At 43.7% G+C, this 23516-nt stretch overlaps 1 protein-coding gene across 3 annotated transcripts in view; it reads left to right on the forward strand.

Annotated features, from left to right (window-relative positions):
* Positions 1–23516, forward strand: part of nck1b (NCK adaptor protein 1b) — a 29713-nt gene that overhangs the window by 1976 nt on the left and 4221 nt on the right. Inside the window, exons 2-4 of one of the 3 annotated variants that reach the window (XM_085763345.1) lie at positions 9072–9128; positions 10170–10410; positions 22693–23441. In XM_085763345.1, coding sequence (XP_085619471.1) covers positions 10185–10410; positions 22693–23441 — 975 coding nt within the window. In that variant the 5' untranslated portion in view covers positions 9072–9128; positions 10170–10184. Of the gene's footprint in view, positions 1–9071; positions 9129–10169; positions 10411–14383; positions 14482–22692; positions 23442–23516 lie in introns of those variants that run through there. The other 2 variants (XM_085763346.1, XM_085763347.1) reach the window with 2 other exon arrangements.

Consider the following 23516-nt stretch of genomic DNA (forward strand, 5'->3'; position numbering starts at 1 on the left):
CAGAGCTCACGTTCAAGATTGAGGACCCCCCCTCTGAAGGAAAGCTTTCCCCATTCAGTTATGCATGTTGGTATTGTAGTCATGTGGCCCTATTTACTCCGTCTGAGTTGTACTCATAACTCCTGTTGACTCCGATAGCCTCTAATAGCAACCTTGTTTGACTGTTATGACACTGTAATCTTATGAATATGCAGAGCTGGTCTCCTTGTGTAGAAGACAGTGCCTGCCTGGCTGCGGCTACCAGTGGCCTCCAGCAGCCAAATCTGTCCCCACAGCCTAGAGGAAAATACCAACTGTGCATTTTCATGATGGCCAAAAAACTAATGTGGCTGAAAATTTTCCCTGCTCAGATGAGAAGCTCAGGAATCTGTTCTATTAAGTGACTTTTGGTTTCTAATGAGATTGAGGAACAGGGGGAGTTTTTGCTGCAATCTTGTCTTGTCTCTCATTATCTCCCTAATCTCAAATATTGCTCAAGTTTTTTTTCCATTTCCTCATTTTCTTTCAAGTGTATTTTCTTTTTCTTTTGACTGCTCATGCATGTAAGGGTATATTTAAACAGGCAGTGACAATTGTACTTTCTATATATTGACTTGTGTCACCTGTTGGAAAAGGAAATAAGCTTTTTGTCAAAGTTCAAAGAGCAGGAGCAACAAGGCAGCTCTGTTTTGACTGTGGACATGTCCAAGAGCGAAGGGATCACCTACATGATGATATTGTTTCTCCTTCTGTAAAATGTTACAGTTTAAACCATGTGTGGTTAAGGGATTTGGCAACATTTCACTTTAGGAGTAAGTGATTTGACTTCCTCATGTAGGGGAAAAGAAGTGTGCAGTTTCGGTGGTGTTTTTCTTTATTAGCTCATTATGAGTTGGGGATTTCATTTAGTGGGTTTGGCAGAGAGAAAAAGAGGATCTGTGTACTTGAAACCACAGCTGTCGCAGTGATGAGAGAAGTTGTCGTGTATCCATGACTAAAAAAGCAATATTGTCAAATCTGTTCTTAGAGATGCGCTTTTTTTTCTCAACGAAAGCAGACTTGTGAAGCACAGTTGCCTTTTCTCTGTAATTCAGTGCAGCTATATTTAGTCCGTCTACTTGTAGATGCTTTATGTAAATGTATTGGACCAGCAGACGGTGTATCACACAGGTCTGCTGCTTCACTCTGCCACATTGCTTCTACAATCACACCAAGTGAAAAGACAAGAATGTTCTTCCAGTAGCTGAAACGGTTTCATGAAGTCGGTGGTCCATGAGTGATTTTTGGCTTCTGGTTATGTTGATGATCCCTGCCGGTGCTCTTATGGATTTAAATGGAAAATGAATGATGAGCAATACTTTATGGAAAGACATCTAAGGCTTTTAGTCTGTGGGTTCTGTCATCAGCACCGTCACATGTGACGAAGCAGTCCAACCTTCATGTAGCTCTGTTACGATGACTCTTTCCAGTAATAACATCTAATAACCATCTTGGTAAATAATTCAGACTTGGTCTTGTGTGTTGTGTTAATGCGCACTGCGTGTTTTAATTGGCTTTTCTGCTAACCAAAATCTGCACAGTATTGTCGACTTGGTTAAAACGTGGCTTCTCACGGTAAATGTAAATGAGTTGGTTTTGTCCACTAAAGGCTCTATTTCAATAAAGTTTTAAGGCGGTTGTGTCCTCAACAATGTTGGCTGAAGACAGAGAAGTTGGATTACTTGGTGCAGCTTTTCTTTGAATGGAAAGTAAGAAGAAAAACAGAGCCACGGACTGGAAGATGCAGACAGTATGGTGTCTGTTATTCAGTGAAGTTCAGTTTTATATGACTGTATTTTCAGTGAAGACTTCAGTTTTAGCCACAATATGTAAAAACAAGCTCACCACAGTTTATAAATTTCTTTTTTGATAGCACCCATGTGGAAAATTGGACCGTGTAGCTGATCAAACTCCAAGACAGTCAACCTAAATTTTTGGATAACCCAGAAATCAAGCGGATGATCTGAGAGACAGATCGATGGTTGTTCAGGTGGCTTTTCATAGAGATGAAGACCCTCAAACTGTGACAAGCAACCTGGGAAAAACGCAGCATGATTCTTAAATTTGTTGGGAATCTAATTCAAAATTGGACTGAATTCACACACTGTCTGCCAAACAGAAGTAGCTGTTAGTTTCAAAATTGATATCAAATTCAGATTCTCAAAGCCAATGCGTTTGTTTTTATCTGGTTATAGTAAAAATGGGTTTAGCCTTTTTGCAGCTTCTTAACCTCTCATTTCAGTGTCCTCTGGAGGGTTAAACAGGCTGTGTTATTTTCTGTTTTTTAAGTTCATAATTTCCCAGACTTCTTTTAGGTAAAATGTCAGGAAAACATACATTATACTTTCAATCCAATATTGTGAAAGAACTCCCAGTGTCACGAGGAACAGTCCTCTCTCAGTGTCTGAAATGTGTGTAGGCTGTCTCGGCCAGGCCTCACAGAGGTGAGGGTTTCTGTGGATAATGTTTTCCTTCTTGTCGCTCTCCTATCAAACATCTTGCAGACCCCAGATTTTTGTGGCATCACCATGCGATCTGGAATGCATCCTGCTCTCAAGATGCTCGTACACAAGTCCCAACACGTGGCGCTCCCAGACTAATGTCCCAAGTGGCTTGTTCAGTCCTATTGTGACAGCACCCTAGGGCTCATATTTGCCAGGATGTACGAAGACCAAAAGGAAGTCGGTGTATCCATTTCATCGCTCTGACACAGACAGTCTGGGATTATTATCTTGTGGTTTACAAATGATCTGCTATTTTGACTGTAACAATAGCTTTTTCCAAAAGGCTGCAGTTACGGTACTCTGAGGTATACAGCTACATGACGCCGCATCGTCTGTTTTTTACTGACCTCTTAATGCTACTAATAGTGTGAAGTAGCCTAACCACACGCAGGACCAAACAGCTTTATCTACAGTCCTTGATGCTAGGAATCCTTCTGCTTTGTAAACTCAGATTAGTCATTGGGAAAGCCCCTGGAGCTCTCAAACATGGTGATGTAACCTGAAGGTTTTTTTTTTGCTGTTTCCTTGATCCCATACTTGCTTGGATGTGACCACCGTTGGACCCTATAAGCAAATAGGCCAACCAGAACAACAACTGGCAACAGCAGGGTGTGGATGCGGATGTATAGGCTCGACTGATGGAGGTGGGGTCTTGAGGAAATGGATCCTTTCTTACACAGAGGTATCATGTTCCTGTGTGTATCTGCTTACAGAGGGGATGCAAGCATTTCTTACTGGAAGGCCTGCTCAGGTCAGTTGTTGACCGTTCGTCCACTGTGATTAATAGATGATAATGATAAGTTGGCACCTTAGCCCGGCCTGTGTTCAGTTTATTCTTCGAAATAACTGCACTTTCTCTATTTATGCTGTTGTACAACATTGCAGGCTTCCTGCAACACATTGGTTGTGTTATTCGCTGTGGTGCATGATAAGGGTCCTTTGATCAGGCTTTTCGGGGCTGATACAGATCGCTCATTTATTTTACTGTGATTATCTTGTTTGTCTTTTTTTCAGCAAATGCCCACATGACAGACTCAGTAAAAAGCCACTTCTTTTTGTCTCATGTCTGTGTTCTCCGTCATTCCTTATTATTCTGAAGTAGTATCACCATCAGAAGATATTAGTAGGTCCCTCCTATAGTTATTGTTTTATTTGGGACTGCCGTATAGGAAGCACAAGCCAGGGTCAGTTTCAGGGTGTTACAATGTAAAAAAGTTAGTTTTTTCCTCAGGGAATGAAACAGTTCAGTGACCACGTTTTGACATTTGTAAGTCCACAGACATTTCTGCTAAAATTGGATTTTGATCAGCCGCTTCATCTTGTGTAGCATTTCACTCTGTTTTCCAGCCACAGAAATGGCAAGTCAGTGCATCAATGCCATCTCTCAGTGGGCTCAACAGTTACAGCGGGCCTCAGGCCTGTGAAGTGGAGAAAATGCAACCGTATCAAAGTGAGAAGTGAAAATAGGGAAGTGGAAACTGTTTATTAGTTAATTTACCTCCTTCTTTTCGTAATGGACATAATATCCCTGGATGCACACTTTATCAGATGACTACATGTGATTAAAAACTAGAGGTCACAGATTTGTATAAGGAATTGCCTGTGAGGAAAGTTGAGTACACTTAACTCTTGAACAACAAAGGAGGCATTAGATTATACATATTTTTTTGGATGAGTTTCCCCTTTCATAAATATCACCCTTGTCTTATTAAGGTAATTCATCAGTATTGTATTTTAGGGGATGACCTGGCTTGAGACTTTTGCATTTTCTGTCCAAATTGCTATGCAATATATTTCAAACTGTGGCATTTGTGTATGCTTCTCACAATTTGTTTTGAGTGTAGAATGGGCCTTTTGAAGTTGGCCTTAAACAAAGCTTGAAACTTTTTGGTGTTGGTTGTTGCTATGAGAGAAAATCTCTGGCAGTTCTCAAAGGACATGAGCCACGGTCTATTTTAGGCCATTCCCAACTGCTGAGGGTGATCCCGAGGGGTGGATAACCAACTGCTTTCACACAGTCATGAGACTATATGGTTAGCCCAAAACACCGGAGGCTGCACCATCCTCCATTAAGGTTTTAATATGATACAGGAACAATATAGTTTTCTAATAAAAAGTGTGTGTCCTCCCATCAACAGTGGTGTTAAAGTTTAAACGGCTCCTGGAGTCGATCTCTCATCTCTTAAATGAGATACATTACATGCATCAGTGCAAAGATAAGTTATCCAAACTCATCTGAACTCGGGGGGTCAAGCCTGCACTCTGTCAGATTGCATCACTTTCCCATCATCCGGTCACCCTTGTGTCCACACTTCCTGTCTCACAGCTGGCCTGCCAAGTCTCCCATGACCCTTTGCTGCTATGCTGCTGTTTTGTTTTGAGAGAATGTAGGACAGCTGGGATGAGATGCAGTCTCATGGGTTTTTTAGTTCAGCAGTGGTTCGATGTGCTCTGTCTATCTCTCTTTTTCTTTTTTGTTTCCCCCACAAGTGTGTGTTCATCAGTCCCTCCTCGCTGCTCTGCTCCGTCCGTTTGTGAAGTTAGACCTGCCCTGTGGCTAAAATGTAAGTTTTGGTTTAAGTTGGAGGAAGTGCAGCCGTGCCAGAGGGGCTGAGTGAGCAGCGAGCATACAGAGCACATTCCTGAAGGCAGCAGAGCCCTGTGATTTTAGAAGGCTGTCACAGGGATTAGGTTACTCTGTCTGCCTCTGTGAGCTCATGCTGTTGCTGTCTCAGTGCCTCAGCAATCCTGCCGAGCACTGCTACATTATTTGCTCTCACAGTGAAGAGCGACGAGGATCCACAAAGCTCTCTCTTCGGCGGGCTTGTTTAGATTGTACAGTATCCAGTTGTTGTGACTTCATGCTTAACCAAGAACCTCTCCAGACGGGCTGAGGAATAGAGTCACAGCCGCTCACCAGAACACTATTCTAACTCCTTCTTTCTCTTGCATATCTCTTTAATGGTGTTCCTGTATAATGCATTACCAGATAGGCCACTGGGTGTGCTCTCAGACTAGATCCCTGCTTGCTTTAGTGTGTGTGTGTGTGTGTGTGTGTGTGTTTTTTTTTTTTTACAACAGCAGCTGTAGACTGCAGGATGTGGTAAATTTATGTCACTGTTTCATAGTAACATAAGAACTTGCAAAGTTGCACTCTGCATCTACACCACTAATGTGCAGTTGTTGTGGTTTGTGGGCTCCATCGCTGCATTGTTGCCTGTCTAAATTTTTATTAACAAGTAGAAATGCATTTTATGAAAATCTCACAAAAAAAAATTCCAGTCCAAAACAAGAATCAAGATTCAAAGTGTTTATTGTCATTTGCACTGTAGAAAAACACGTTGCCCTGGCATGAAATTCCTACATTGTGTCCACATCACAAATGCCAGCATAAAAAGGTATACAAACAAAGTATAAAAATAGACAGTTAAAGAGCACCAATAATACAGTACAACAATAGTAGTAATAATAATACAAAAAAAAAATCAAGACTAAAAGACACAGTAACAGTTGTAAACGGTATAAGAAGGTGTATTGTATGTGCAATATGTGTAATACATAATGTGCAAATTATGCATACATGCTGTTGCATGAGGTAGTATGAGAGTAGGTATTATAGACTACATCTAGCTATTTTTGTAATATTTTGTTGTATTTAGCCGAACAGAGATGGTGACAGATTAGGATTAGCGGGGAAGAGTTGTGGCCAGTGTTGACACTCTTGAGAGCTGAGGGAGTTACTGATTATAACAGTGGTTGACCTGTCACTGGCCCACAACTGCTGCTATGGCAGCAGATAAGATGGACCCACTTTATCAGTTTGGTACTTAGTAGTTTACAGTGCTATACATTTGCATGATACAAAGAGGCTCACCCATAGTAAAGGAGCCTGTTCTTTCTGATATCATCATCACACACAGAACACGTACACCTGGCTGTGTCCCTAGTGAAATGAATGCTTTTTTGTTTTAATGAAGTCATTTTGCTGATTAAAACAACCAAGTCCAATGATTTTGGAAAATTACGGTATTTAGGAGCCTTTATGAACATGATTTATGAATTAATTGTGCTGTTTAGTACAGCGATTAATTGTGAAAACAAGTAACCGTGACATCCCTGCTACAGCAGATCATTTTAAAATGAAATGGAGAAATGGATTTTGTCGTCACAGCGAGCTGGGAAAACCCTGCCGTTACCACTGGCCACCAGATCTGACCAGCTGTCTACCATTCCATGCAGTCTGGTCTCCCTTGTTGACAACCACAAAGCTCATGCATGCATACAGATCCTGGTTTTGCTTTATGTCTATACCCATCTTATTTTTAGAGTCAGAATCACTTCCTCAAAACATTTTACACGAGCATTACATTGGCCATTTTAGCGGTGATTCATGACACTGTTGCATCTGTTGCAATATATTCCTCAGAATATGACCAAATCATTAACTGTGTCAATACTGGAAAGCACCAAGTAAAGCCATTGTCTGCCTTGGGGAATTGCTGAAGTGCTGAATTAGGCTACCTGTTAATTCTGCCAGGCGGCCTGGGTAAACGTAGATCCACAGTGGACGTGAATGTGACACCATTTGAGCAGTTTGACCCGTCTGACCTAGTGTTTAGTGCTTTGGAGAGGCGAGCGGCCTTGGCTCAGTCTGCAGCTGCGCGATTAGCTCAGAGCATCTGTCGCCTAACTTTTTGATCCTCCCTCACATCTGCACCGTCGTAAGTCACTGTGGTGTTAATGTGCACTTGGTGCTCAGCCACCCTGGACACCGGGGGGGCGATGGCAGCTCAAATAAGTAAGACTGGGATGTTGAGTGTTTTTTTTTTTTTTTCTGAAAAAGGGGAGATAGCTGGGAAAGGGGTTAGAGTTACAGTCCGACACTGATGATTCTATCATTCACTGTTTGGCAGAGCAGAGAGTGGGGGAAAAAGACAGAGAAGAAGAAAGGTTGTAAATGGAGATGGAGTACATATACACTACACAGCCTCTTTGGCAGGCAGTTATCCAGTCCAGCCCACTGAGCCCAGGGAGTGGAGAGATTGTTGCCTTTGTCTTGGTGAAAGAGGGAGAGTAAATCAGCCCCTTTGTTTTTGGATGCCGCTCCCTAACGTGTCTCCTAGTGTTCATTAATTTGATTTGAGGTGGAAAAGGAGCGTGCAATAGCATGCCACGAGTAAAAGCCACAGAATACACCCTAATATCTTTTGGTAAATTAAGTCACCAACACCCCACATTGGGAATTTAAACCCAGAGAACTTATACCCCCTCCTTAAAACATGTTGCAGTCGGTCTTTTCATTACACATTTAAGCTTCATGCCCCATAAATGCTGCCATTTGAGAGGGGGTGGTACTATTATCCTCTGTCATTTCATGAAATCAACATCTTTTCTCTAGAAAACGCGTCTTCCCAGCTCTCATCTCATGCTTATTTTTTTGTTTTGTTTTGTTTATTCTACTCCAGTTCTCCTCTTGGTGCTGTTTAAAAGTTAGCTTGGCCTCCCTCTCCGCCGTATGTTTGCGTAAGATCAGGTTCTGGGCCTATCTCAAGGCCAGCTGCAGCTGAAACCTAGACACCACTGCTTCAAATAAAAAACCGAGAGCTCTCAATCAATGAGGTCAGTGTCTGGTCCCTGATGTCAGTCATGGGGGGGGAAAGGTGAAACTCCATCCACTCCCATGACATCAGAGGAGTGAAGCAGCCGTTCCAGCAGCGCCTCACTCCTTCAGTACTGACCCGAGTGTCTGTAGAATTAGCCTGACTGTGCTGATGATGGGTCACAAGACCGATTGTTGTGAATGTGCTCATTGTTGAACACGAACAAGTTTTGCTTGTGGATCACAGTACCCTGAAGTCATAATTTTAGATCGCCTGGGGAACTTGAAAGTTCTTGTGAAAAGCTGCAGCGGTTGAGTCATGCTTGTGATGCAGTTCTCATAATCGGAGCATTTGCATAGGCTGCACACACTTAGGAAGTATTTATAGGTCATTGCTAAATTTAAAATAATATTCTACATCATTAGAGCTTAGTTAGAGCTTCACTCCCTGATGTAGCCCCACAGCTGAGGCACAGGGCTCCTTTCCTTTTCTTTACTTCCCTGTCACAGTAATATTTGCCGTCTTCCATCCCAGGTCCATGTTTGATGCCTAACACAATAGACAATTGTTGGAAATCATCCCCTCTGTAAATGTATGAAGAATGTGGACACGGAGAGATTAGCATTATACTGTCTGGCAGCCGTCAGTGTTGAAGACTGAAAAGAATAATAATTTACATCCGTTATTTGAAGACGACAATTGTGGGTCAGGGAGAATTATATCTGAAGAGACTAAACTGTGGAAGTAGAGGCTGGCATTTGTGGTCAAGTCATATTCAGTTTGGATAACGCTGTCCATATTTTGGCATGTGGACATACAAACATTAGTACATGGACAGTGGCTTGGTTGTGTGTTCCAGTAAAGACACAAAAACACCACAGATACAAGTTTCTGAGTGTTGTTAAGACATCTTCTTAATTCCTTTGCATTGTCTGTTTTCTGTTTCTAGGTCAACAGACAGAGACGTATCACAGCCCTTGAAGTTCTCAGCTTTGATGCAGTACAGGTACAGCTATATATATCCTAACACTTTTCTAAATTTGTTTTTGCCAGTGTCTTCGCTAATCACTGGTACTGCAGCAAACGGCACAGCTTGAGAATAAAATGTGAATGCTGTGCAGACAGAGAAGATCCAGATGGTCTTTATCCATAGTTTTGTTAATATCCTAGATTTATCGCGCCTCTGCCTGCGACTGCCGGAGCCAGATGCATATTGTTTTGGTTTTGGGGTTATGTAATGTCCATCCCGTTCTCTTGGGCACAACATCTAGTACCTTTGGAGCCAAAGGTCAAGGGTGCGATGACCTCACAAAACATTGTTTTGACCTTTTGAACCCAGTATCCACCTTCAGGGAATATCTTCCCTGCTAACCTTAACCTACATTTGGCAAAAACCTTCACTTGAACTCAGGGAAAAGGAAAAGGACATTTTTGTGGTCAAAGGTCAAGGTCTTGGGGGCCTCACAAAATGTGTATAGGCTCTGTGAATGCTATAAAATACCTTAATGGATTCGCTTAAATGTCTGCATAATGCCAACGTAGGGTCAAGGGTCAGGGTCAAGATCAGTGACTTCAGATATAATAATACTTTTCACACAAATTATTAATATTACATATTTTTCTGGATAAAATTGGATATTCATTTTTATTTTATTTTACCTTTATTTTACCAGGAAGTCCCTTGCAATAAAATCTCTTTTTTAAGGGAAACCTGGCCGAGAGTCACACTGGTGCAATACATGTGAACTGAAACTAGTGGGGGAGGCATACAACTGTCTTATTGCAGAAAAACCGCCAACACTAACTAGGTCCCTGGGGGGAACCCTACTTTTTTTTTTTTTTTTTTTACCACAGTAGAAAATCTTCATCATTGTTGCTGAAAGAAAGTGAATGTTACCTCATCACCACTGCCACTGCTGCACAGTGACCAACATTCGCCCAGATGTTATTGTCTTGTAGGAACTTGCTGCTTACTGACTTTAATGAAAAGTTTTCCTTCTCGCCTCCCTGATGAGTTTATGTTGTCCCCTCTCTCTCTCACCATCAGTGTACCTAGTGCAAGATGACGGAAGAGGTGATTGTCATCGCCAAGTTTGACTACATGGCCCAGCAGGACCAGGAGCTGGACATCAAGAAAAACGAGCGCCTCTGGCTCCTTGACGACTCCAAGTCCTGGTGGAGGGTCCGAAATGCCACCAACAAAACGGGCTTTGTGCCGTCGAACTATGTGGAGAGGAAAAACAGTGCCAGGAAAGCTTCTATTGTCAAGAATCTCAAAGACACACTTGGTAAAATAATCAGTTATGCTTTCTTCACTTTTACAAGTCTGTGTTGAATTCTGCTGCTGATAGTTTAATAAGCACTGGCTAGAAACAGTCTTCATGTTAACCTTGTTTATTTTATTTTTTTTCAAAGATATTCAAGATTCCAGTGAAAGATATTTGCACTCAAATCATTTAGATATCGTAATTGACTGTTGGCTGACTGACTTTGAGTTTCACGCACAGTTTGGGAGTAGTTAGGTTATCACTACTCATTTTAACAGGCTACGAATAATAAGACTCCAAAATTTCCACCACGATAGAAACCAAACCAGTGTGAACGTATCTAGGCCCGTTTCAAACCTATTGTGGTATACCGTATATCTTGTACTAGCAGCCTCCACAGGAAAATGGTATCTAGTGGTCTCTGAGGCTGACGTCTGATTGGTTAAAATTCTGAATGATGCTTTTTTCTCACAGTGCACTTAGAGCAAAGGTTCAGTTTGAAAGAAGAGTTAGTAGTGAAAGGTGGCTGTTTCCCTTCGACCTTGAAACATAGTTTCAGGTGAGGCTGCAGTATATTTTCCTGACAGAAATGTTCATTTAAAGCTTGAATATGATTGGGTCTTTTGTTTCACAACTGTGGAACTGTGATGCAGCTAATTTGTTTTTTGTTTTTTTTGTTAACCAACATCTGCACTTGACGTTTGTGTGTAAGCAATCGCGCCAGATGATTTCCTCCCGCTCTTTTATCACAACCAGATTGATACAGCACAGGTGTTGTCTACCCTGTCAACACAACAGTAATATTTCTGGGAACTGCCATTTGCCAAGGGCTTTGTGTTGCCAGGACCGAGGAGAACGTAACTGTGTATGTAAGCCAAGGTTACCATTTGTCTTAGCCTAATTCTTCGTGATGACAGACATTCATGATAATTTAGGATACAGTCTCTGACCACTGGTATCCAGCCTGGATCACAGCCACAGACCTTGGCATTCGCATTGTGTGTGTGCTATTTCACAGTTTGATCATTTACTTTGTGCGTGTGTGTTTTAATTGTGAAGGTGTTGTTTTTAGTTTCTGATGCTTTTCATACTGTAACCTCTGTCCTGTTTTCTGCAAGTTATCATTCAGTACGTTGAGCGTCTTGTCCGACTTCTGCCCTTGTCCTAGTTTACATGCAACAGGGAAAATTGAATAACTGACGGTGTACGCCTCCTCAACATAGGTGGCGATATGCGTCATTTCAGCAGGTTAATGCGGACCACTTTCTGGTCGACTTTTCTGTCACTGAGTAAAAAAACTGGAAATAAATAGCCGGGTTTGGGCTGAAAATAGGCTATAGCCTATAATACAAATGACTTGGGTCGGGTCGGTCAATGGGCTTCCTTTTTCTTTTTATGAAACATATCTTCTTGCAGGTTGTGTTGCACTGTGTCAAACACCACTGACGCCGCTTTTTTTCATTTTCTTTGCTGGGTCTGTGCTACACTTTGTGTCATCTTTACTGTTGTGAAGTATGCACACATGCAGAAGAAAATCGATTTCCAATGGCATTATCTAGGTGTCTTAGTCAGATTTTTCAGTCCGGTATACTTCAGTTGTCCAGTCATACTCGGATTAAGGCAATAATTTGTTTTTTTTTCCAACTGTCATGTAAACATACTGATTGCCTCGATGAAGAGCATGATGGGACCATAGACTGTAAAAAGAATGGACGTAGCGTCCGTGACGTCACCCATTGGTTTTGGGGAGTCGTTTTTGTGACTCAAATATGGCGGCCTGAACAGCGCCATGTTGGATTGGCCGGCCGAGTTCCCGCCCACTGGCCTCGAAGCAGCTGTCCACGGAGCTGCTCGGACCTGTCACTCAACGTTTCCGCGCCCTGATTGGCCAGAATTTTAACCTAATAACAGTAAAACTGTAGAGTTAAAAAAAAATTCACCCCCCTCAGAGTGTGTGCGGGGGTAGAAACTATCGATTGAGACGAAAAAACGTTCTGACACCAGGCTTTTAACATGTTTACTGAGGATGTAAAGTCGGCGATTTTAACATGGGGGTCTATGGGGAATGCTCCCTTCTGACACCAGCCCCCAGAGGAATCCGAGGGGATTGCAGTTTTTTGAACGCGGAAGTGAGCTTCACTTCTCAGACCGACAACTGCCCCCTTGGATGGGACACGTGTTGGCGTGTTGTAAACTTCAGCTGTGTTTGTTTGGCCTTGATATTCATCTGGTTAAGTTAAAGCGTGTCCACCGGTATTTATCACTGAGTAGACTTAAAGCAGGCCTGTGTGATGATCACAGTGTGAGTGTGGACTTGTTTTGTAAAGGCCGTCGGTGTGTTGTAGTTGTGATTTGAACCCAGGTCTCACAGTCACTGTCATTGCAGTTTATCCAATTCATTGCGAGTGTGAACTATAAAGCTGTGGCCGGCAGCTGCTGTTTATTGGCCCATTTGACAGCAACATAACATCCAACCACACTCGTGAGACTGACAATAGAGGCGGCCTTATCTCCTTTGCTCATCTTTTGATGTGGTGACGACAGCAGCATAGGGTGACACTAAGGTAGCCCTCGGCCCCATAGGAGGGTGGGGTGATGGTGGTTTATGAACAGTATCACACACTCTGCAGTGTTTGCAAAACACTTATCTGTTGGACACTGGGACTTTGTCTTCCTGTTTAACTGCGCAGCGTTTTTTAAGCGTGTGCTAGTGTTGTGGTTAGAGGAGACTACTGACACTCAGATAACTCTGTGTGGGGGGAAAACGATAAAGAACAGGAAGAGGGCTCTTGGTGGCTTTTTATACGCAGCTCATTAATGTTTTTGCACTTTTAGTCACGTCACTGATGCTCTGTTGAATTTCCACTAAACAAAATCATTTTTATCGCTCGACTGGAGCATTTTAAAGTGTTAAACTGCTGTAAAAGTCCGTCAGTGTGTCAGTTTATGTCTGTCTGTTACGTTAGTGTGTATGCATGTGTGAGTGAGTGTATGTGTGTTTGTGGTCGGGTGGAAGCATGTGTGGTCATGCACTACAGCCACCAGCTTCCCAACGACTTCCCACCTGCCACTACATCCATTGATCACATAACCTCAGGTGAACAGCTGCGTGAATGACACACAAGCGCCGACAAAAACACACACGGGGCTCAGGTCTCACTCACACAGGTCCAGTAAAACACTGACTAATGTAAAACACGAGTCAAGGCGAAACCAAGCCTCGTTAAACACTAATACAATCATAGAACACTTGTAAATAACTTCACCCTCACGTCTCCAGGTTTATGACCTATCAGTAGATTTAGGGGGATTCAACATTAAGATTGTGGGCGGTTATGTTTTTCTTCATACAAATACAGTTTGTGGGAGAGAGCGGCCCGAAGACCACACTGACATATGTTACGTGGGAGGAAAAAACTGTATCTCTCTCTCTCTTTTTTAAAACCAGGCCCGTTGCTGGGTGTGGAGAGTGGTGTCATCGTTTGAAAGAATGTGTGAGCGTATGATCTGTCTGCAGATGGCCGTGTGCGAGCGCGAGTGCGTTGCCTTGTTTGAGGACTCATGTTTCCTGGGTTTGTTGTAAAGTGTCTGAGTGTGTGTGTCTCTACAAACAACTGGAGTCATGTGACACCGGGTGCTCTCTCACTGACTCATTCTGCCTTTGCAGTTTCCTCGCAGATGCCTGTAGTGTTCTTTCCCCCGTCTCTCGGCTCTCAAACCTGACACTTTATTCTATCAGAAAGTCCCTTCACTTTCTCTATTTCTCTTTTTTCTCTCTCTCTCTCTCTCTCTCTCTAAGCTTCAACCCCCCTCTCTTCTTCTTCTTTCCCTCTCCATGAGGCCTCTGTATTCTGCCTTCCAGAGCTGGACTGGAGGCCTCTCTCTCCCGCACTCTCATTGGCTGAGCCTGACCACATGGTCAAAGGAGTGGGCCGCCCTGCTCCGCTGTCCGCCCAGCTCTCTGGGTGTTCCAATGGAATAACTCTACAGCTGCAGTGGGAAGAGAGCAGGGGCCGGGAAAGAGACAGAGAGAGAGAGGGAGAGACAGCGAGCCCAAAATGGACATGGCTAACCTATTCAAACATTTCTTTCGTGAGTTTTTAAACTTTCCTGGTCTTCTCTAAGCGGCTTGAAAGTTGTTCTGACTTGTCGTGTTGTTTCACAAGTGGTGAAAAGAGCTTTGTCTGAAGTTTTGAGCGGTTCTTTTCTCTCTCTCTCTGGCTGCGCTGGAGTGGCTGTCAGTTTTTTTTCTTCTTGTGTGTGTGTGTGTGTGTGTTGTTTTTTTTCCACCTTCCTTTTCTGATTTTTCACTTTGGTTGTCGGTTGTTTCAGCTTTTGGTTAGCCAAATGATGTGTCATATTTAGTTGCTGGCGGAAACTGTTTTTTGTGTGTGTGTGAGTGTGTGTGCTAACATGTTGTGTTGGCAAAGACAGGGAGAAGGTGTCTTAACAGCTTTTGAGGCTCTGTCTGTGTGAGCGGCTGCAAAGACTGGGTGGATATGCTTTTGAAAAGCCTTCTGCTGAGCTGAAGCCTGTAATTGACTCAGCAATCCTTCCCTGTCTCTTTCTTTTAAACACACACACACACATACACACACACACATACACACACACTAATCCTACTTCATTTCTTTCTAGCATTTTGTCCTACTGAGTGGGTTGCAACTCAGTGGATTACATTATCATGCTTGAAGACCCCTTCTCCGCCCTGTGTAGGAATATCTCAAGACATAGCCAAAGTCTGTTTTCCTTTATGCTACCCTCAGGGCGAGCTCACTCATTCAGGGAGGGTCCCCCCCCCCCACCCCCCAAACAGCCAGTCATGGGCTACAGTTGAAGGGACGCGGGGTGCTCATGTAGAACACTGTAGTCATTGTGCTGAGAGGAGGAAGGGGTCTCTCCGCTGATTGATGGGACCTGGACTCCCATCTTCCTGCACCTCGCTCGGTTATCAGAGGAATGTCATTACCCAGGCGGCTCCGTGGGCCGCGGATACTTTACAGCCACGCTGACACACTTTTTCAAAAGACCCTGGCGCACACCCATGCTGTAATCTCACCTTGTAACTGTTGAGTGTTATCTCCTGTCTCTCTCTATCTTCCCTACGTGTGTGTGTATGTGTGTGTATCTATCCACTGACTGGGCTGTTTGCAGTCCGAGGGATCCACAGAGTGAGAAGAACACAGATGAGCTAACAGTCCTCTTTGCTTGTGTAAACTGAGAGCTGTTAGCCTCCTCTATCTCCTCCCTCTGTTTTCCTGTTTCTCAGCCTCCCCAGTGAGCGGAAACTCTAATTTGAGCCACATTTCTCCCCGAACTTTGGAGGAGCGCAGGCCAGAGAGGAAGTGAGAAATTGGGAGGAAGCTGAATCATTGTGCGGGGTCTGTCTGTTGGACTTTTCTGGCTGTCTCTGTCCCTTGCTCCTTCTCTCCCGCTTCTTTTCTCCAAACCACGGTTCACTGTGCCCTACGCCAGATAGAAAAAGTCATGATTATGATTAAGAGATCGTTGGGAGAGTTGTCATCTTTTCTGCCTCAGGTGTTTTTCTCTTTGCTGTTCACTTCTCTTTGTTTTTCTGTGTCTTCCGCCAATGAGCATTGCTAAAGAGGAAGTGAGTAGTAGTCTGAGTTTGTTAAATTGTAGCCAACTCCCCTTTTTCTATTGAATTGAACTGGCTGCACACTGTTATTTTCATTAATGAGCAGATTGTCCTCTAGATTAAAAGATAAGTCTACAAAATGTCAGCAAATCATAAAACATCGTCACAAGGTCTCAGAGTCCCATGGGATGCCCATTTGACATGTCCATCTGGAAACACTCAGGATCACCAGAAGAGTTACCAGTTGGTTAAATGACAAATCAAATGTTCTCTCTATGATTTTGGTAGCTTTCTGAGAATGATAACTTTTTATTAGTGAACTGACAACTCCTGGAGGCTTGCATCACATGTCTGGTCACCTCGGTAATAATTGTTTACTACTCTTTTGGTCTGTCAGTTTAGGAAAAGTTTATTTGTGGCATGTTTTGTTTAAACAGCGTCTAACATTAAAGAGGAACTGAGCAGGATTTTTACCTTAACTATGCTACATTTTTACCTGAATTAAACAGCTTTGCAATAATTGTGATGGTTAAATAAATTACTGGAGGCGCTCTGCTTTCCAGGTAGCGTCCATTGGCCGAAAACCAACCTGGCAAGATCAGAGCCTCCGACCCGGTGTCCCAGCTCTTGTCGCGGCACAAACGCCCCATAACCTGTAATCTCTTGTTTATGATGGATAAGACTACACAAATATAAACATTGTAACACTTATATGATAAATAGCCTTATCCACCACTCTATTGATTGATTTCTCGCTGGCTTCGTTGAAAACAAATGCACATGGCCGGAAGGAGGATTAGCAAAACAGCAGAAAAGTGACTGGACTTGCATAGTTCCCCTTTTAAGAACGCTGTGAAAGGAAAAATAGATTTGAAGGAAAAAACATTGATATATAGTTATGGTTCATTTGGCTTTGTCATCATTCTGGAAATTCATATTATTTCTCAGTATAACTTTGTACCTGCTTCAACAGATAATTATTGCTTTTAAGTGTTTGGAGAATGGAAAATATCAGTGTCATGACACGTGTGGTGTCACTGCTTTATCACAAAACTGTGGTGAAAGTTTTTAGATAATATTTTGAGGGGAATCCCAGCCATACCCACATGTACCTAAAATGTCCCTTTAAATTTGGGTCACTAGAATAGAGGTTAAGAAAAAATGGGTCATCTAAAAAATAAAAAAAAAGTGTTAAATCACTCTCAGCAAAAACACTTCTATCGGTTGGAGCAGGACTTTGAGAGTGAGCTAATCATTCCAGTGTTGCCGTAGCGATCCGCAGATACACGTATCGATAGCAGGCTGGAACCGAGACAACCATCTGTTTGTTTTACTGTGAGGACAGCTCCTACTGGCTGCAGCCTCTGACAGTAACCTTGCACTGTCCAGAGCAGTAAAAAAACCAAATGGAGCTGCTTCACAGAGACTGACGGCTGCCTGGGATGACTCAGATGGCTGAAGTTGAAAGAGTTCTGCACGCTTCCTGTTCAGCCATTAGTCGGCCATGTTAGCAGCTCAGTGTTGAACCTTCGGTCTTAACCCATCCTCGTTCAAACACCAGATCACTTTTGTGTACGTTTCCGCTTCTCAGTCTGTTTGACTAGGCCATATCTGATGATTGATTGATTGAAACCTTTATTTCTCCCCGTAGGAAGATAAAGGTGTTTGTTCATTTGTCATTATGAGCTTTTATCAGGTTAATTGATATGAAAGTTGTATTTTTTTTTAATGCATTACTTAATTGTTGCCCTTTTCTGGTTTTTAGGTTGCCTTTAACATCTGGCTCACTTGCAGTTTCTTTTAAATACTGTTGATTAGTGTTGCACTGTCCCTGTTAAATAAACCAATAAATAAGAACAAGGTGTTAAAAACAGCAACAGTTAAAAAAGTAGAGGCAGAAGACAATCATTTAAAAAAAAAGATAATCGGTTAAAGCAAGGTAATTAGCCAATAAACTAAATAAATTAATAAATGAAAGGAGCCAAGTTGTTCTTGGTCACACGCGAACACAAGTGGCACACCGCTGAGGTTACACTATCACCAGCGGCAACATGATTGCGCTTCATTCTGTTTACATAAATCAGGCAACAGTGAAAATGTGTGTGAGAGTGATGTGTTGCACTTGGCTCTTTAAATATTGGGGAGTTTCCTTTGTCAGTTAGCAGGACATGTCACTGCTGCTCAGCCTGTTCCACTGATCGTGCTGCTCTGTTCAAGTAGGGGGATGTTCAGGCACTTGTCAGACAGCCTGACGCGGGGTGTTGTCGTCCACAGAGGAAGAGCCGTGGAATGGAGGGAAGCCGAGGGGTCGAAAGGGCCCTGGCAGACAATGGACGGCCAGCCAGCGTGGGGAGGCCAGAGTTAAAAAACAAAACCAGTTCCTGTCTGTCACTAGTGGCCCAACAAACTCCCCTGCACTTTCTTCTCCTCCTCCTGCTGCGCCTCATCTGTAAACAAAAAAAAGTGAAGATTTTTTTTTCCGTTCGGAGGAGTTTAACATATGCGTCTCAGGTCTTCGTCATTGTTTGCAGTGATTTATCGCCGGCCGAAGCAACACGATTTCCTACTTCGGCATCCCTCTCTGAGGAAATGCACAGGAAAAAGCATGTGACGTTGATAGAGAGAAAAATTTCCAGCGCGTCCGTACTTTTTAAATTCTCTTCCTGTCTCGTAACGCTCACAGCCGAGTAGTGGCATGGTTTGTGGCTTTCAGCTGAAGCACCGAGCTGCCACATGGGCATATTCTCGTGAAATCTTCATGCTGTTGGTAGTATTTAGTGTTACCTTCAGGTGGATGGAGCACTATGAGGTCGAGAGAGGAGTTGGGGGAACCGTTGTTGTTGTTTTAACTCCTACCAACGATTGTTATCTTCCTTTTTCTGATTCGTACTGAGCCATAAATTGTCACATTTTCTCTTGCTCCTCACTACTTACTGTTTATTCCAGTTGTGCTGGTCCTCACATGCTCGCGTTGTGGTTGGTGTCATGTCAGGACGCTACTGTGTGCCGCTGGTAAGATGGACCGTCCCATAATTGGAGATTCAAAGCCTCTGTCCTCATAACAACCAGTGACGTCTCTCTCACAACAGCCGTGTCCTGTCTGAAGTGCTTGACCTCAGACTGCTCAGTCATCGGAAAAGTGTTTTTAAACCGTATCCACTGTTGTTGTTCTTTTGGACTTTCTTCCAGACAAACCTTTATTTATGTCAACATTAGTCTATAAACACTTTACCAAATTTGGCCAACTCGTTCTACAAATGGATCTTAATTATATGGAATTTCTTCAGGTTAAAAAAAAAAAGATTGTATGATCTTACGTTGTGTTTGAGTCTTTCAGTGTATTCATATCTTCTCATAACTCGCTTTTATGGTTATTGTGAGCTTATTTCTTCAGGTATACTACAGTGCTTTTGCCAGAAATCCCAGAAATGTTCAGTTTGGAGTCTGAAAGTAGGTTTGGCTTTACGCACATCGCCATGGGTGCTGGGCTTAATATTGAGCAACAGTAGAGAGACGTAGAGCCCGCACACCAGTACTCCGTTTCAGACTTTTATTATTAAAAGAACAACGTTTCGCTCAACAGCGTGATCTTTGTCAAGTTCAAACAATGTGATATGGTGGCCTCCTATATACACTGCCCACCCCAAAAAAAAAGTCACCTCCTAGATTTAACAAAGCTAATAGTTAAGAGCCTCTCATTGGATAATTACAGTATGGATGATTATATTTCAGCTGGCAACAACTTATTTAACCCTAACTGATGCAGTCTCATTTCTTCAACAACCATGTTGGAAGACGCATCCTGTGGTCGTAGAAAAGATGTTAATCTGTTTCAGAAGGGTCAAATTATTGGTATGAAGCAAATAAAACATCCAGGGAGATTACTGAGACTACTAAACTGAGTTAAGAATGTCCAACGCATTATTAAAAACTAGAAGAATAATGGGGAACCATCATCGTCAAGGAAGGAATGTGGTCCAATGTGAACACAGAGTCCAGACCTTCACCCCATTGAGAATCTTTGAAAAATGAATGCAACTCTGGATGGAAATAAATGTTGTGACATTGCAGAAGCTTATCGAAACGATGCCACAGCAAATGTGTGCCGTAATCAAAGCGCTAAAGGCGGTCTAACAGAATATTAGAGTGTGTGACTTTTTTTTGGGACGGGCAGTGTATGTAGAGGATGGTCTGGGGTCTGTACCAGAATCATGCTGCTGCATATTTAAAGGTTTAAAGATTGTCCCCTAAGTTCAGCTTGACTGAACTCACAAACCTGGCAGAATACCAAGGAAGTGCTTACTGAAGTCACTTACCCTCAGTGAGCGTGTTGAGGTTCTGACACAGCCAACATGGGCCTCGCTCTGCACAGTACAGTGGCTGATAAGAGCTTCTGCGGAACTGTAAAAGGAGACACAAACCCACAGTTTCTTCTACTTGGCCACACACGTGAATTCTCAGCAATTAACCCTCCACCAACATGGCAGATGGGCCCTCAGAGAAGCAGATGCCCTCATTAACAACCCCTTATCTTCCCCTAGTATCATCTTCCTATAGCTGCACAGGCAAATCCCAACTTCCCTCTATTACCTTGACGTGGATTGAGCATCTAGTCAAATGGCGCAGTCTCGGCCTCTGTGCTTTTTTAATGCAAAGTGTTCGTGTGACTGTAGCAGGAAGCAGCACATGAAATATGACAGGGGACGGCGATAAGGAGGGCTGCATCAACCGGACCAGCGTGATAAAGTATAATCTCTTGTGCCGACTCTCAGCCAGAGCTAAAAGAAAGTTTATTTATGCAGAGTTGACCTCTAACCTTTGTTTGGAGTTAACTAGGTCATTTCCAACTGAGCACAAATCATATCCCGGGGCTTGCACCTGCACGAACATGTTTTCTTTCCAACATGCGCATGTGATATTTTGGCTGCTGTGGGTTCAAATTCTGTCTGTGAAACTTCTGTATTATTTGAAACATTAAGCTTTTTATGAGAGCAAGAAACTTCAACCGGTTTTCTTTCATAATCTCACCTTTTATTTATGTAAAGTATATGTAAAGGTTTATAGACACAGATGTGTTTTTCTTGTGTCTTTTGGCAGTTCTCCCTTGAAGGTATTAAGGCTGCACAGAGGCATAACTACACCTAACCTCCACCTACAGACATCAGCTCTTAACACCCCGTCTGGAGTCTGTAGTTATGTACAGTGGTGTGACTAATAACAGGGTCTACCTGGAAGCAATTTGACGATGGACTCTCGGCGCTACCGTGAAATTTGTCTGCACTCCTTGAGTCACGGACACCTTTCAGTAACAAGTTATCTGCGGTAGAACAGATTCAGTACGGCGTTGAGACGCATTAGTCACGTTATGCGCCAGAAAACAAACACACACACACACACACACAAGCCTCCCTCCCACAGCTGTCCTCAGGACTACACCCTGCCTGCATGTATAATTTCACCGCGCTGACTTCTGATTATTGAGGCAATACCCTTGCAAACGTAATCAGAAATAGAATCACTACTTTGCCCTGCTCCCTGTGTCTGCTATCAGTGTCTGTCTGGTTTCTCTACATCATTAGTAAGACCCATAGGCTTGCAGTGATAACAGTCGTGTCATTGGCTTTGCAAGAACGAGGAAAAAATAGTCGACTGTTGGCTTCCAGAGGAGAAAGTAATGCGTAGAGGGATCAAGCTGTAGAGTATTAGAGTTGTTTTCTGGTGCCTTGGAAAGCAGGAAGAAGGCGTGAGCTCACCACTGCGTCCCCTGGTAGCCACACATGTGTTTCATACAACTGTTAGCATGCCAGGCTGCCAAGTGGAAATTCTTGCCCAGTAAGACGATGACCACGGGCCTGCCAAAGCCGGGCCTCAGGCTCCGTTAACCCAGGGAAGAGGCCAAAGGGCCTGATAATCCCCCTTCAGGGTAGAGATGGTGCCACCGAGTGCACGGCATCCAGCTGCAGTGCGAGCGAGGCCGCAGGTGTCAGGGCAGCCGAGGTGATTAGTGCAATGTGATTAGCCACAATGAAATGTGACTGAACCTTTTTACCCTCGGACTTCAAGGCAAGTGTAGATTGTAATTAATTTTGCTGATGGATACTTTTTTTTTCCTTCCCTTTTGAGTTTCCACAGCATCTACAGGCCCGTGCCAAAACAAGTTTTCATCCCACTCACTTTTTTTTTTTTTCTCAGCCATTATTTTTTGTTTCCTCAGCACCTAGCTCTAATCCTCAAGAATGTATTTGGGTTTGGAATGTGGGGGGTTCGGGCACTGTAATGTGGAAAAAGAATGATATTTAGCCCCGCTTACCCACCCTCCCTGTATTTCAGCACAACTCCTAATGCTTATTATCGCTGCCTGGTATTTGTCTGGGATTTTTTCTCTTCCTCCCTTAAATTTTCTGAGGTGTGTGTGTTTTCCTTTTTTTTTTCTTCTTCTTTTAAAACGGTGTGGTTTTTGTTTTTCTGTTCAGACATGTACCAAACCAGTGGATGGTTGTGAAAATTGGACCTGTGTTTTACTAAAATGATGACTTTGAAGTCCTATAGATCAGTCTGGGACTAATTTAAAATGTCAGGTGCCTTGTAATTGACTTTCTGACCTTATTCACTTGACTTAATTTCAGTGTAGATGATGATGATGATAATATTCTTTTTCTTACACTTGTCCTTGATTTTTTTTTCTTTTTTTCCCCCATGTCTAGGAATTGGGAAGGTGAAGAGCAGAAAGGGGCGAGACACGGCGTCCAACTCGGACACAGACATGTATGCAGACAACGGCGAGCGCCTGTACGACCTCAACCTGCCTGCCCTGGTCAAGTTCAGCTACACGGCGGAGCGCGAGGACGAGCTGTCTCTGGTGAAAGGCACGCGGGTGGTGGTGATGGAGAAGTGCAGCGACGGCTGGTGGCGCGGCAGCTACAACGGACGATCGGGCTGGTTTCCGTCGAACTACGTGACGGAGGACGTGGACGGGACGGCGGGGGGAGGGGGCATGGGCGGGCTCAGCGACCCGGGCGGATCGCTAACGGAGAAGATCGCGGCGGTGGTGAACAGCACCACGAACGGGAACAGGGTGCTGCACACGGTCCAGGCGCTCTACCCCTTCAGCTCGGGGAACGACGAGGAGCTGAACTTTGAGAAGGGCGAGGTGATGGAGGTGGTGGAGAAGCCGGAGAACGACCCCGAGTGGTGGAAGTGCCGCAAAGCGGACGGACAGCTGGGCTTGGTGCCCAAGAACTACGTCACCGTGCTGGACTCCACCTCCCATAAACCCACAGCGGGGCTCGCCGGGCCGCCCACGCCCGACTGCGACTACATCTCGCCTTCAGGCACCGGGCGCTTCGCGGGGAAGGAGTGGTACTACGGGAAGGTGACGCGCCACCAGGCGGAGGTGGCCCTCAACCAGAGAGGCACAGAGGGAGACTTCCTCATCCGAGACAGCGAGTCATCGGTCAGTCGCTTTTTAAACTAACAGTTATCCGACATATTCCCCGTAGTCGCCTCAATGCTCCGACCGAATGCCGAT

This window comes from Trachurus japonicus, chromosome 20 (genome assembly GCF_045865225.1).
Source record: "Trachurus japonicus isolate A0001 chromosome 20, Traja_1.0".
NCBI classification, from domain to species: Eukaryota; Metazoa; Chordata; class Actinopteri; order Carangiformes; family Carangidae; genus Trachurus; species Trachurus japonicus.